The sequence below is a fragment of the Juglans microcarpa x Juglans regia genome, chromosome 3S (assembly GCF_004785595.1).
Source record: "Juglans microcarpa x Juglans regia isolate MS1-56 chromosome 3S, Jm3101_v1.0, whole genome shotgun sequence".
NCBI lineage: Eukaryota > Viridiplantae > Streptophyta > Magnoliopsida > Fagales > Juglandaceae > Juglans > Juglans microcarpa x Juglans regia.
The window spans coordinates 48,541-64,060 of record NC_054599.1 but is presented as its reverse complement, the minus strand read 5'-3'; the positions used below and the strand labels follow the sequence as shown (position 1 = coordinate 64,060).

The 15,520-nt window shown below is 37.1% G+C and overlaps 2 protein-coding genes across 2 annotated transcripts in view; both read right to left on the bottom strand.

Annotated features, from left to right (window-relative positions):
• Positions 1 to 15,520, bottom strand: part of LOC121258176 — an 81,275-nt gene that overhangs the window by 57,534 nt on the left and 8,221 nt on the right. Inside the window, 8 exon segments of the mRNA XM_041159561.1 lie at positions 962 to 1,065; positions 1,067 to 1,112; positions 2,257 to 2,336; positions 2,440 to 2,508; positions 4,906 to 5,091; positions 5,094 to 5,112; positions 12,040 to 12,092; positions 15,067 to 15,135. Of these exon segments, the coding sequence (XP_041015495.1) occupies positions 962 to 1,065; positions 1,067 to 1,112; positions 2,257 to 2,336; positions 2,440 to 2,508; positions 4,906 to 5,091; positions 5,094 to 5,112; positions 12,040 to 12,092; positions 15,067 to 15,135 (626 nt within the window).
• Positions 8,324 to 12,023, bottom strand: LOC121258174. Its single transcript, XM_041159560.1, has 3 exons — positions 8,847 to 12,023; positions 8,694 to 8,754; positions 8,324 to 8,561 (listed from the first exon to the last, which is right to left on the bottom strand). The coding sequence occupies exons 1-2, from the start codon at positions 9,835 to 9,837 to the stop codon at positions 8,735 to 8,737; spliced, it is 1,011 nt and encodes a 336-aa protein (XP_041015494.1). The 5' UTR covers positions 9,838 to 12,023; the 3' UTR covers positions 8,324 to 8,561; positions 8,694 to 8,734.

Below are 15,520 nucleotides of genomic sequence, written 5' to 3'. Positions count from 1 at the left end.
CATTATTCCATTGGTCGATTGTGAAAGACTTTAATGGCATGAACATACATGATTTTCTTGTATCTTTAGACAGTCATGCATAGGTGTGGTTCTTATATGTGTCCCATGTACTTGGCTTCACCTATATTTAATATTCCTATTTACTAATAAAAAAAATAAAAATAAAAATCAAGTGGAAACTATCCTCCATGAATACAAAGGACATGAGTTTTTCAACAGGAAGTCACACATATTGTAGTACCAGAAAGCTAACTGAAAAGAAATTGAGACTGCCCTTCAATCAAACACAAAATAAATACCATCTATGTTTGTTTATTTGAATATGTAAATATCATGCAAACATCCTTGTAGGATTTAACGTATGACCTCGCCCCTTCCTCCTGGCTATGCCTATTCTTTATGATCAATAAAATTTTTGTTTACCTGTAAAAAAAATTGACCTCGCCCTTCCCTCGTTACTCATTTTGATTAACTAACCAATGTTTTATCTTAAAAAAAAAGAGGCATATAAGCAAAATTACAGGCAGAAGGCGTGGCCCAAATACACAGGCAATATACAAGAGAACCACTTAAAAATAGAAATGGAAATAGAGACAACGGAATCATGAAACGAGCCAATCAAAATCTATAGTAGCTGCCCAACGAAAGAAAGTATTGAAAACTAAACATGCTTATTCACAGGAGAACAAGATGCCATTTACCACTAGCAGCAATTTATTTGGAACTTGGGGCAGTAGATGAAGACACTAAACATGCTTTGCCAAAAACTAAAACCATGTGTAGAACATGACACTGTAAAAGAAATATTAAAATCACCTTCAGGACACATGCACACAGTACCTTTGCTTGTTATACGGTAAAAAACGTGCAAGATAAGAACCAAATCAAATAAAACCTTATGCTTGTTGAAAATGCACAATTTCCAGAATAAGGTTTACATCTCAACAAATTATATACTTACAGCCGCTGTCCAAGGTATCTCCATGAAGTTTTCTTTAATTTCTTACGAATGTCGGATAGGACAGATTCCTGTGCATAGTGCCACCACAATATCTGCCAACCCTCCAGTTTTTTTTGATAAAGGACAACACCAGGGACGATAACGTCCATACCTACATAGGTCGATGCTAACACATCAGATATATCCCCTTTTTGGGCATCAGACGTTACTAATGCTTACAAGTTGCAACCTAAAATATCTCACCCAAAAATGGACAATAAAGTAAAAATAACAAGAACAACAAGGGCAATGATAGCAATAATCAAATGTTCCATTCTTATCTTCTGCCAAAATAAAAATCTTGAAGCAATTGGAGTACAAGGCTAGCTGAGTTTTCACACAGGTTATCTATAGGTCTACAAGTATATAGGAGAGTCAGACACAAAGTAACATTATCTACAAATGAAGACAAAAAAGATCAGAAACTCTTGATGATGCAAGTTGGATTTAATCACCCCCAGATGTTTTTTTTAATAGGTTAATCAGCCCCAGATATATTAGCCACCCATTAGTGCCAAAACTGAAGAACAAAAAACAGAAGCATCCTCTCCATGCTATTGCAGGCAGGCAAGCAATCCCCCATGTCAGCTGCAAGGTATCAACTCTTAGAAGTTCTGTTTCAGATGGGTTTCCAATCACTAAACAGTGACTTCCAGCCATTATGATTTCACTATATCCTCCATAATGAGAAAGCTTGTCAAAATAAGTTTCAACTCTCTTTGTTGCATAATTTTACTTTTAGTAAATTAACTTATTTGCGAATCTAAAAAATGCAAACATAAAAGGTGAATTTCTTTACAAGTGTCCCTTTTTAAAAAACAAATCAAATACCATAATACTGAGAGCAATGCAAACCCAAGTTACATGTCAAAAGCAAGAAAACTTTTTGAAGTGATGCCAGCTCAAAGGAACCCCCTGCGCCAGCTAAAAGGAAAAGGGAAAAGATAAAATTTCCAAAGTGAGATATTATCATTATTATTTTTCTTTTTTAGATCGGTTATTATCATTATTATTTTTCTATAAGTAGTAAATAATTTATTGATGAGAATAATAGGCATAGCCCATGTTCACATGACATATAGAAGAGAAAGACCTAAGTATGATAAGTGAGCTCTTATTATTAGTCATCCATACTGAGTAACTTCTCAATGGATACTACAAGATTAAAAAAAAATACAATAACATTACTAATAATAATTATCCTAAGCCAATAATAATAATAATACAAAACTAGTAGGAAAAAATAATGAACTCACTTCTCCCTCAATCGACATGTGCCTAAATAATCCCAGAGAACCAAAATTTGCTGTAACTGGACCTCATTCAATGAGATAACCTAATAGAATCAAAAAGTGCATGTTAAAATGAAGTATGCCACACCAATGGCAAACGATCGAGAATTTTTTCTAATTAAAATGTTTCCAGAACAATGGACAAACCAAGCCAGTTAACTCAGCGGTGATAGAATATTGTGGAGCATCTTTATCAAACTTTCCTGATCTGTTAACCTACATGAAAGAACAAACAATATTTTTTTATAAGTACATGAAAGAAAAAACATTAACAACTTCATTCGGTGAAACACCAATATCTTTTCCATACTATGTGAAATGAAATTTATATTTGGAGGGGAAAAAAAGCAAAAAACAGAAACAGAAAGGGGGTAATCAATGTCCACAGAACATATACTGAACGGCACCGCCCATGAAAAACAACAAAGATAACTGCATATCAGATTCTAAAAGGTTAAGGACATCAATAAAACATAAGAAAGAGCACGAGAATCAAAACAACAGATGTGCCAAGATACATTCAAACAAGGCCATTAAAAAACCCAATTTGAGCTATCTCGATGATGTCTCTCTGCCTTGGAACACTTGTTATTCCTCTCCAACCAGATGCACCACATCAAATAAGAAGAAATGCTCTCCAAGAAACTAGGCTCTTTCCCTTTCAAACTTTCTACCACAAGAAGTAATCAAGTCTACCATAGATTCCGGTCAACCCCAATGCTGAAGGGCAACAAAATAGCAAATCATATATTCATTGTACATCCCTTTTAGACATATGGATTAAGATCCTTTGGAGTTCCTAGGCTACTCTGAAAGGTGGATTTTGTCACATCAATATTTTATCATTTCAAAATTCAAGTTCATGGCATTTTATAAGTTACATCTTCTTAATGATTGCAAAGGTGTTGCCCAAGTACACAAGGCATACATATGAGAAACGCCTAATAAGAAAATGAGAAAAGAGTAATGAAGTCACGAAGGCTAGAAATAGAATAACAATACTGAGCAATTATCCAATGATAAAGGTTTTTTTAAAATAATTTAAAAAAAAAAACAAAAACCATAAGATCCGCCACTGTAGTTTCCTTATCTTCAAAGCTCTGGTCATTTCTTTCGCTCCAAATGCATCACAGCAAACAACCCAGAGGATCATCTTCCACAATGTTCACTCTGTGGACAGCTAAACCTCCCTTTCCAACAAGCCAACAGTTCCACCATAATTCTTCAAGACAACTACCTTCTAATATCATTTTTTTATTCAAGCTTCTAGCCATTTTGTTCCTAAGACAATTATACTTGTCCTTTTGTCACCTCCTCACATTTCGTCTCTTATTTAGTACACATATTTGGGAAGAGATCGTGATATGTACCTTGTGACCTATATTGTACAGTATTTAACATACAGCATATAATTTCCCTCCTCTTGTGTAACCTCCTCTTGGATTAGGGAATGACTTGGCGAAAAACAAACGCCTCAAGTTGCTTCCAAGGTTACCTTAGGCATGTATTTGGAAGGTTAATGCATGCATCCAACTCAAAATGGGTTGTAAGCACCTAGACGTAACCAGAAAGAAAGGACCAAAAGTGCTTTATTTCAGCACTTAAAACACTTTTAAGTAAAATGCAGAACAAATTACATAACCCATCATAAGAAATCTTCTTGTTGCCTCCACCCATAGCTCGCACACAAGCAGGCCCTAACTAAGCAAATATTATTGCTAAATTTCTTGAGGGTGAGAGTTCACATTTCAATACACACACAACAAAGGTATATATCCATCTGTGTTTCCATTCTTAAACGAACTGTGCACAGTTCTGTACAACGTACTCTAACCCTTGCCCCCTATAGCATTATTTGTCTTGCCTTGCAAACATTTACCCCACTCTCGATAAGTTTTCTATCCTAAGCCAATTTTTTGGCCAGTTAATTAGTTTAAGACAATAAAAAAACACAAGGCATCTAGACAATCTAAGATTAGAACAGAAAGTATTCATGTCCAAAACCAAGATTACACCACTAGGAAATATCCCAAGGCATCTTGAAAAACTATATTTAATACCAACATTGCATCTCAAGCACCAAAACAACTCATCCAACGTGTACCCCCACCACCACCATTTCTGTAACCAAGTGTACCAAATTCAAGCATATTCATCGATAGCAAGAAGTAATCCAACAAGGAAGGCGATAAAGCAAATATAATACACTGTAGAAATATAACAAACACATTCAGTTACAGTAGACGAGGCAAAAACACATAATTTCAAGAATTTTAATCTAAGATCAGTGTATAGTCTGATGTGTCGAGTTCAGACACCAACTTCTTTATGTGTTCTGTATAGGCTGCCAACAAGAGACACAAGAAATATTATATTCTGCAAGCCAGCCAGACCAATAAAATTAATGTCCTTCATACAAATGTATTCATTGCATACATAAACAGAAACTATATCATTGCAAACATGTCAGCTACCATCTACAGAAATCCAAGGGAAAAAAAACAGTTAAAATCTCAACTTTGCAAGTTACAATTATGGCTCAAATGAAATTATAAACAAAAAGAAAAAGGACAACTCGGAAGTGAAAGAACGATTTAAAATAAAATTGCATACCAAAAGTGATAATGATACATCACAAGGTGCAAATAAGGAGTCAAAACATTTTCCTCCAGACCCTTCATCAACCCATAAGTTGGAGTTCCCAGTATTATTCAGAGTCATCAAGTCCAGGTTTCCTTGAAATGTGCTACAATAAATTTCAAAACCCATTATCTCCACAACTTTGTTGACTTGGCCCCCCTTGCCCATCCACTATAGGACCTGAAGTTTAGAGAATATCAAATTAACTGCCATTTGACACAAAATGAACATAAGAATTAGAATTTGGTAACTTTACAGCTAGAGCCAAGCTAACCAACCTCTAAATCCGACAAATAAAAAGCAAAGAGATATTTTTCCAACTAATGCTACAGATCGAGCATTCTAAGCTTTATATTTAAGCCCTAGTTGAAATCAAGTGTAAGCTAGATTAATCAATATATAATGAGTACAATTTCTAAACAAAGAAACCTAACAATCATTCATTGTGTGTGCACTTTCAGAGAGAGAAACAGATTGCAAGCACAAACTCGCAGTCCAAGACTTCATCCCAAAATGCCAGAAGATATTGTTGCAAAAATAGCAGCCAGCAGAATACTAGCGAAGTGCGCACCTCCCCCCCCCCCCCCCCCCCCCCCCCCCCCCCCCCCCCCCCCCCCCCCCCCCCCCCAAAAAAAAAAAAAAAAAAAAAGGTAAAATATTTACATTAATGAAAATGGGAGAAAGGCCAAGTACACTAGGGGAGTGCCTAAGAATTACAATCTAGTATTCTAGTCAAGAATCTAAACAATGAATTCACAAGTTCCAGAAACATATATAAGTTCCCAGAGATTTCTGTAACAAAAGTAGGTAGATAAGATGTATGTACAATACTGCAACCTGAGTACATCTACAGAAGTTTTTCCAAAGAAATAAAACAAACTAAATAAATAAATAGGTTTTATTAAAAAAAAAAAAAAAAGATGTTATCCAAGTACACATGTCAAATTGCTAAGGAACCGAGAATACTCAGAGAACTTTTTGGAAAAACTTGTCTGCTATGTGTGCAGCCTCCTTCTCATTAACTAGGCAATCAATCATTCTTTACAAGGTAAGAAATATACAAGGTACAGCCAACGTATAAGTTCCTAACTATTAGCATCCAAAAATGGTAAGAATGAATATCTAGTATATACGATAACATCCCCCCTCAAATTGACGCTGGTAAGTCAACCAGCAACAATTTGCCAACAAGAAATTGATGCCGCTGTCCAGTCACGGCTTTGGTGAAGACATCGGCCACTTGGAGATCAGAAGAAATGTAAAGAAGAGATATCACCCGACTCTCCAAGGTATCGCTGATAGAATGACAATCAACCTCAATGTGCTTGGTGTGTTCATGGAATACGGGATTATTTGTAATCTGAATAGCACTAGTGTTATCAACACAAAGAGGGATAGAGGAAACCCAAGCTCCTCCAGAAGACCACGTAACCACACAATTTTAGAACAAGCAGTAGACCTGGCACGATACTCAGCCTCAGTGGATGATTTAGAAACACGATCGTGTTTCTTACATTTCAAAGAAATTAAGACATCACCTAAAAACATACACCAACCCGTAGTAGATCGACGCGTATTTGAACACCCAACCCAATCAGCATCACTGTAGGCAACAAGTTGAAGAGATGTGCCTGTAGGAAAGAATAACCCATGAGTAGGCAACTCTCGAAGATAGCGAATAATGCGGCAAACTGCAGCAAGATGAAGGTGCTAAGGAGAAGACATAAATTGACTGACCTGATGAACGACATAGGAGATATCCAGTTGAGTAGTGGTCAAGTAGATAAGACTCTCAACCAAGCGCCGATAGAGAGTAGGATCATCCAGAAGATCCCCTTCATCTTTCTTGTATTTGACATTTACCTCCATAGGTGTATCAACAGAAGAAGTGTCCTCCAAACCAACCAAGGTGATAAGATCTTGAATATACTTATGTGCGTTCAAGAAAATACCATTGGCCCGATGATGGACCTCCAGTCCCAAGAAGTATGTAAGCTGGCCAAGATCTTTCATATGAAAAGTTGCATGCAATAGCTTCTGAAGGTAAGAAGTGTACTACGAAACCTCTCAAACCAAGCCTGAGGAGCCTACTTGAGCTAGTACAAAGAACGTCTTAGCTTACAAACATCATGAGGAGTAGTCATATCAGAGGGAAGCTTCATGTAGATTTCCTCTTGGAGATCACCATGAAGAAAGACATTTTTCACATCCATCTGATGTAGTTACCACGACTGTGAAGCGGCAATAGCTAAGCGGCATTTTTCAGAAACCAAGTTCTACTTGCATTGCAGTTTGCCAGCACTCATGTTCCATAGCCTGTTTGTAGAAAGAAGGAATGGAAATAGAGGATAAAATAGCTACGAGAGAGATAGGAGATGAGAAACTATTCCTATCAGGGGGTCAAGATGGACGAGTAGACCGGCGAAGAGTGGTGGAAACAGGAGCAGGATCAGGTGCCGGGTTGAGATCTTGAGAGGGCACAGAGGAAATGGAACCAAACTCATGACAACAACGTCGTTCATACACAAAACCAGGTTTAAATATTTCCACAATTATTGGAGAATCAAAAAAGCTAGGCAAAAGAGATAAAGATGAAGATGACAACTCAACATGAGATGGAAATAAATATTGATTTTCAAAGAAAACCACAATCCTAGAAACCCGTATACGACGAGTATGGGGATCATAACAAACATAACCCTTTTAAGGTATAGCATAACCCAGAAAATCACACTTAACAGATTGAGCAGTAAGTTTATGTCGTTCATGAGCAAGGAGATGCACAAAACAAACACAACCAAATGCCCGAAGATCAGAATATGAAGGAGAATGGCCAAACAACTTAAGGAAAGGAAAAACATGATGTAACGTAGGAAAGCGTAAGCGATTGATCAAATGAACCGAAGTAAAAAGCGCTTCACACAAAAAACGAGGAGCAACAAATGATTCAAGTAAAAGAGTTCTTACAACATCAAGAAGGTGACGATTTTTGCTCTCAGCAACACCATTTTATTGCGGTGTCGAAGGACAAGAATGCTAAGAGATGATCCATTTGCTTTGAAGAAAGTCCTAAAACTCATCAGACATGTATTCTCCACCAGAATCAGAGCGCAAGACCTTGATGCTGGTAGAGAATTGAGTCTCAAGAAATGCAAAAAAGCACTTAAATACGGAAAAAAACTTCGGCTTTGGCCCGTAGGAAGTAAACTCAAGTAAAGCGACTAAAGTCATCAATGAAAGTAACAAAGTACTTGCAATGCACATGAGAAACAACAGGTGCAATCCCCAAACATCATTATGAATAATATCGAAACATTGCGAGGCACAAGATGCATGATGAGGAAAAGGTAGAACTTTACTTTTGCCAAGTTTGCATGATGTACAATCAAAAGAAAGATCAAGAGAAGAACATGCTTTATTTCCCAATAAATCAGAATTAAACAAAGTACGAAGTACATCAGAGTTTGGGTGGCCTAGACGACTATGCCACATCTTATTTCCAGAACCAACAACATTACATGCAAAGAAAGTAAAGGAAAACTAGGGATAATGGTGGAAGGAGAAACGTGGAGAGGAAATAGTCGTCCCACGTTAGGCCCCTTCGCGATCATCTTCCCTAACACTTGATCCTGCACAACACAATCAGAACGAGAGAAATAGACATTACAATTATTATCAACCAATTGACCAACAGAAATGAGATTTGTGGAGACGTCAGGAGACACAAAAACATCAGTTAAGGAAGAGAAAAGATCACCAACAGCGCTGATAAGCAAAGAACTGCCATCAGCGGTGTTACTTTTCAGAGTTCCATCATAATTTCTGACATTGGAAAGAGTAACAACAGTATTGGTCATACGGTTAGAGGCTCCGGAGACAAAATACCATGGCTTAGAAGAAATTTTTATGATTACCTGAGAGCCCAAAAGCAGAAAAAACATAAATGATAATCTGTTGTACCATTTCAAGAGTGAGTGTGTTCGGGTTTGCTAAGGCTATAGGAGCAGGAATAGGAACAACAGGCGAGACAGCAGGCAATGCAACAGAGCTAGAGGCACTAGTGGAGGCATGATAAGCAGCACCCTGCTTCCTTTCAAGGCGAATGGGACAAGCGGAGATGATATGGCCTTGTTTCTTGCAGTAGTTACAGAACTTCTTGGGGCAATCCCGAGCAATATGGCCAAAAACTTTACAACTAAAGCACTGGACAACACGCATGTCGCTACCCTTATTCCTCCCTTGTGCTACATAAGCCACAATAACAGGTGCACTAACATTAGCCCGATGTTCCATGGCAGCCTGAGTTACCATATGCTGCTCCTCACGAAGAAGTTCACTCAAACAAGCATCCAGAGATGGTACAGGATGACAATTCATCAAATTAGAATGTGCAATTTCAAAATCGGAACAGAGCTTCATCAAGAATTGATCTCTCTTGCTTGTTTCATGCACTACTTGAACGGCAAAGAGAGCTGCAGCGAGAACATTAGCATAAACAATGTCTGAATAGTCAGCCCACAAATTTTGAAAACCAGAAAAATATTCCTCAATGGAGAGACTTCCCTGTGTGAAATTAGCCATCTCATACTCCAATTGAAAGCATTGAGCCGTGTTGTCTTGATTGTAAACCTTGTTAAGGTAATTCCACGTATCAGCGGCAGTTTTATAAGGCCTCATATTGAGAACAAGGTGAGTCTCAACCGAGCTAAGAATCCAGGTCATAAGCTGAGCATCTTTGATTTCCCACTTAGACAAAGCCTCTACATCGCTAGGTGCAGGATCACTCCCGTCAATATGACCCCACAACTCTTTCCCCTTGACAAATAATTGAAACTGAAACTCCCAAGCTGAATAATTTTTGCCAGTAAAACGAAGATGAAAGGAATCGAACTTATCTGATGACATGATGCAGCCACAAGAATGTCCACCAGAGAGATGTCGCAGCGACAAGATTTAGGAACTACAAAAAAAATAACACCCAATTGCTGCAGAGACAACAACCATGTGTCCTAGATTCAGAGATAACACCCAGGCCAAAAAAAAATAACTCTGCGTCAAAAAGAAAAGAACATAGTACTCTGCGTCAAAATCCCAAAAACCAGAAAAAGAAAAGTACCGACAATGAGATGAAATCCCACAGAGCAACAGACGGGGTCGAAAAACACTAGGAACGCCAAAAACCGACACAGACAGCACCGATAATGCACAAGAAGCACTCAGAGGGCGCCGAAAATCACAAGTAACCCCAGACTTCAACTCAGACAATGTCGATAGTCAAACGAGAGGCCAAGAACAAACTCTGACGGCACCGAGAAGCACACGAAAGGCCAAACACAAACTCAAACAGCACCGAGAATGAAGAACCCACAAAGAAGCCCCCAAGAAAGGAAAAAACATTCGTAGAAGACAGGAAAACTATGATCCTACTCTTGATACCATGTCAAATTGCCAAGGAACCGAGAATACTCAAAGAACTTTTTGGAAAAACTTGTCTGCTATGTGCGCAGCCTCCTTCTCATTAACTAGGCAATCAACCATTCCTTACAAGGTAAGAAATATACAAGGTAACAGCCAACGTATAAGTTCCTAACTATCTATACATGGTAAGAATGACTATCTAGTATATACAATAACACACATGGAGTATACAACCAATTAGGGATGCTACCCTCCCCGCAGCCCACCCCCACCAAGGTAGAGAGCCAGCTTTTGGGCCAAGCCAAGCCCCGCATTCCCCACAAGAAAAATTACGGTCAGGAAATAATAAGCATTATAGGGCCACCACGAATTTTCATTGTTTTTTGTACAAAAGATCTGAACTCGATGTTCCACTATCAAAACCAAAGCAATATCTCTATACCCTAAGAAAACCCAAACGGCAATCTTTCTGATGACTATTTGATAGTTAGTGGCTCAATATTGGCTGGCTTGCGCACTGATTTTGACTGATTCATAGTTTAAAAAAGGTTGTAAGATTACATGGTGGATGTGAGATGTTTACAGGATTCTGTCCCATAGGTAGACAACAATTTGATTAGTAATTATCAGGGGTTCAGTAAATTAGTTAAGGCTCCAGTGCTGATGAAACTTCAAGTAGGAATGTGGTTACTTGGACTGCACTCATTAATGGGTATTGAGAGTCGGTACTAGATACTCATGTAGAAAGAAGAGAAAAAACACAAAACAAACATGAAAATTAAACCAATAAAGTCTATAGGAGTTGGACAACTCATGCAGAAACCTTCTTTTGCAATCGCAATTTGGCCCATAAACTCCTACCAAAGCCCAAGCAAAGGCATCTTCAGCATTCCTAAAGGAATAAGCCATAGTATGCTCCACCATACACACATCACTTTCACACTAATGTCACACACCAGCAATACTCCATCAAAGGCCCCTCAAGAGGCTAACTAACAACCACTCTATTTGGGGGATCCCCACAGGCTTTGAACACATCTTCAAGAGAAACATTTTCCAATTTAATCTGCTGCAAGCGAATAATATATCTATTCCATTGCCAAAGTAGACTTCTGATTCTAAGGCATTTGCCAGGATCATTCAAGCCTATAACACTCCAAGAAATCAATTTAGGCTTCATAAAGAAACAGTCATTACCCTCCCCTACACTACTACGATTAAAGTTACCACCTCAAAGTTCATAATTAATACATCATAAAAGTCTTTTCAATCCTCTATTTTCTCTTGCACATTGCCTAGAAGTAGAGGCCAATCCCTGATAAGAGTGGCCCGCTTCAATAGCACTAAGCAAAGCCATCAAATGATCTTCAAACAGATGACCCCAGTCAAATGTATTGACTTAGACAATGATGACAATGACAACAAAATGGAAAAAATTAGAGATATATGGTCCCAATGACAACAAAATGTATTATGTTTAAATCAATGTGTGTGTTTTTGTACTGATCTCTCTATACAAACACAAATTAAGTGCATATGCACTTAACACAAATATTGGAACAAATTATAGTTCTTTCAAATGGAGATAGTCCATAATCCTAAATTCAGTAAAAGGTAAGATTCCAACCAATCTATTGAGGACAACATATTGAAAAATAGTACAACTACCAGCAAATGTAAGAGTATTACCGATGCTTCATTATCGTCAAGCTGGAAAACTTCAAACCCAACATAATGTGATCCTGGGAAACATTAAGCAGGAAAAAAAATGTACAGAATTAATCAAGACGAACAACTAGGAATAGTATTAGGGAAGGGTATTTCTTCAAAAGTGACAACTCATAAAGGTTCATTCCCTTTTACACTCCTAAATGAGATCTTTGAGTTCCAATTCTCCCCTGCTCTTTTATTTTTATTTTTATTTTTATTTTTATTTTTATTTTTTATTTTTTGCTACAGTTTGCACCATTATGTTCACATTCAAGGACAAGTTATTTCAATGCTTCATTACAAGGGCTATGAAGCAATGTTTTTTTTTTCTATAAGATCGACACTGACAAAGAACAGCTCTAGTCTGTACAAACTATGTACATATTCCACATAATACAAACAAGTAGCAATTATTATGTTGCGTACATAAAGGTTTGTGGAAACCAATTTTGATATGGAGGAATACGAGAGAACAGCCAATCATTATCAATGGTAATCAGATCAAATGCCTCCTTAGGCTATGCGAGGTGACCAGAGCAACCGCCAGCTTGAAGCTCTCGAGCCCGAGATAGACGGAGATGCTCTTTGGAGAAATGTTATTGATGTTAAAGATGGGAGTATTTGGAAAGGTTGGTGCTCAAATGAAGTAAGAGGGCAATATGGTGTGGGAGTTAGGAAATTTATCCGGAATGGATGGGAAGATTTCTTCAGTAATTTCATATTTGAGGTGGGAAGAGGAACACAAATCAGATTCTGGTACGATATTTGGTGCGGTGATATTGCCTTGAAGAATGCTTTCCCTTCTCTTTATAGGATTGCGTTGGATAAGGGTGCCTCAGTGGCTGACAACATGGGCATTTTTACTGATTCTCTTCAATGGTCTGTGAGGTTTATTAGAGTTGTCCAGGATTGGGAGGCGGGGGATATTACTGAATTTTACAGGACATTATACGCGCTGAATTTGAAGGCTGGAGGGGAGGATAGGTTGTTTTGGACTCATTCAAGGAATAAGAACTTCTCGGTCAGATCCTAATATATGGTTATGTCGACCCGTTCTTCCATTGTTTTCCCTTGGAAGTGCATTTGGTGGAGTAATGTTCGTCTCAAAGTTTCTTTCTTCAGCTGGTTGGCCTCCCATGGGAAAGTATTGACAACCAATAAGCTGAGAAAGCATGGCCTTTATATAATAGATTGGTGTTTCATATGTAAAAGAAACGGTGAACTGGCGGATCATCTTCTTCTTCATTGTGAAGTAGTTAAGGCTTTATGGGATGAAATTTTCACTATGCTTGGCATTGCATGGGTAATGCTAGAACGGTGGTAGATTTATTGTCATGTTGGAGAGGAATTCAAGGCAGTCGTCAAATGCGGCTGTTTGGAAGATGGTGCCTCTATGTTTAATGTGGTGTACTTGGAACGAGAGGAATGGTCGTTGTTTTGATAATAGGGAATGCTCATAGGGAGGGTTTAGGGACTTTTTCTTTCATAAATTGTTACTTTGGGCTTCGGTTATTGTATTGAATGGGACTAGTTTTAATGACTTTTACTCTATTTTTCACAGCGCTTAGCTTGTAATTAAGTTCATCTTTTGCATACTTCCTGTGTACTTGGGCCTTGCCTAATTATGTGGATTAATAAATTCTTCTTACTTATTAAAAAAATTGTATTCATTGTTATTTGTATGTATTAGCATCCACAATTTGGAACATATCGAGGAGAGCCATTGGTGGAACTAGATACACACTATTATATTTATAAGGCATGCTACCATGTCTACAAAAGAGAGCATACCCTACGCTTAGAGGATGCCTGAGGAATGAGATGAGATGAGAATTTTATGAATAGTAGTATGATAATTTGTGAATAGTAGTGAGATAGTTTCAATTACGTATTTATTGGGTTTTGGGAAATGATAGAGAAAAAGTTGAAAAAAAAATATTATAAAATTAAAATATTGTTATAATATAATTTTTTAATATAATTTTTGTTTTGGGATTTGAAAATTTTGAATTGTTTTTTATTTTTTTATTTGAAAGTTTGAGAAAGTTTTAATAATTTGTTTGAAAAAGTTGTAATGAAGTTTGAAAGTGTTTGTGTTTGAATGATGTTTGGGAAAGAAATGAGATGGGATGAAATGAAAAACTTTTCCAAACATCCCCTTAATCAGGAAAGGTTCAAATTCCCAATACAACATTAAGCCATCCTTTCTTAGTTCCCTATTTTATTGGACAGTTATCAAAAATACTGTAGATTTCCCTGCTTCTTAATTATTTTTTAGCACTTTTTCGTTTTGCCAGTTAGGTGGATCCAGTATCAGTAAAAGTGGTAGCCGCACTAAAGTGCAATTACTGCCTAGAGCCTAGGCGCAAACATTGCCTAGAGCATGCCAAATTTAAGTAAAACGCACATTTAATGAGCCTTACTAGGTTCACAAAGAGATTTCATAAAAGTAAATCCACAAATTGTATAGCCGGATGAGATACATTAGATAAAAATAGTTTTACAATCAAATGCACCACAATGAGATTAACTCAATTTATTAGAGCATCATGCAACATGACAATCAAGTGATCAATCAATTACATCAAATTTAACAAAGCATTTATTTAATTCTTCTATTTTATAAAATATAGACTACCATGATATTTGATAGCCATAATCAAAATATGTACATAATTGAACCAAAATATACCAAAAGGCAATGACCTTGTGTTTTATAAAATATAGACTATCATGACATTTGATAGCGCCATAATCAAAATAAAGTACATTTGATATAGATGACAATCTCCTATTCTTTTCTTTTGATTACAAATTTTCTATAATAATAACCCCCAATTTTCACTTAAATCAGTATTTATTCCTGACCCCCTTATATTACACTAAATTAAAAAATAATTTTAATCTATCCCTATCTGTTTATTTGAAATCATTGAACTAAAGCATAGGACCATCATCATTAGGTGTAGTGAATGAACGGGAGTTATGTTAACAAAATAAACTTACCAAGTCACTCTGCATATCACGGTACATGACATGAAGATTTCTGATGGAGACTTGGATGCTGTCAAGAATCTAGGGGAAAAAGGGAAGAACATCAACAGTGCTTTGGGAATAATGATAACTTCTTTAAAGAACAGTGTTTTTCTTTTCTTTCCCCTTTTTTGACAAGAGGTCACATAAAACTTCAACAAAACATGAACAAAACAAAAATATACATGTGCCCAAACATCTGTTTGTGCAGGCATGAACTGTGCCCAAATATCCATGCATTTCTAATAACATCAAGAGTTAGTCCAATTATGGCATTACTAATTTGAGGACTGAATGATCATGTATTAAGAGCTAAACTGGCTAAAGGAATGGCTCATAAAATTATTATGGAGAACCTACATCATGGCCCAATGATCTTTTATACATTTTCCATGCTGATCCTGGGCCTTATTGCATGAACTTGACC

Excerpts from the sequence above, each read along its gene's own strand:
- LOC121258174 (XM_041159560.1), bottom strand. The coding sequence starts at position 9,837 with ATGTCATCAGATAAGTTCGATTCCTTTCATCTTCGTTTTACTGGCAAA. Across the intron at positions 8,755-8,846 it reads TTCTGCTTTTGGGCTCTCAG|AAATTATGATGGAACTCTGA; the intron begins GTAATCATAAAA and ends TTCCAATGTCAG.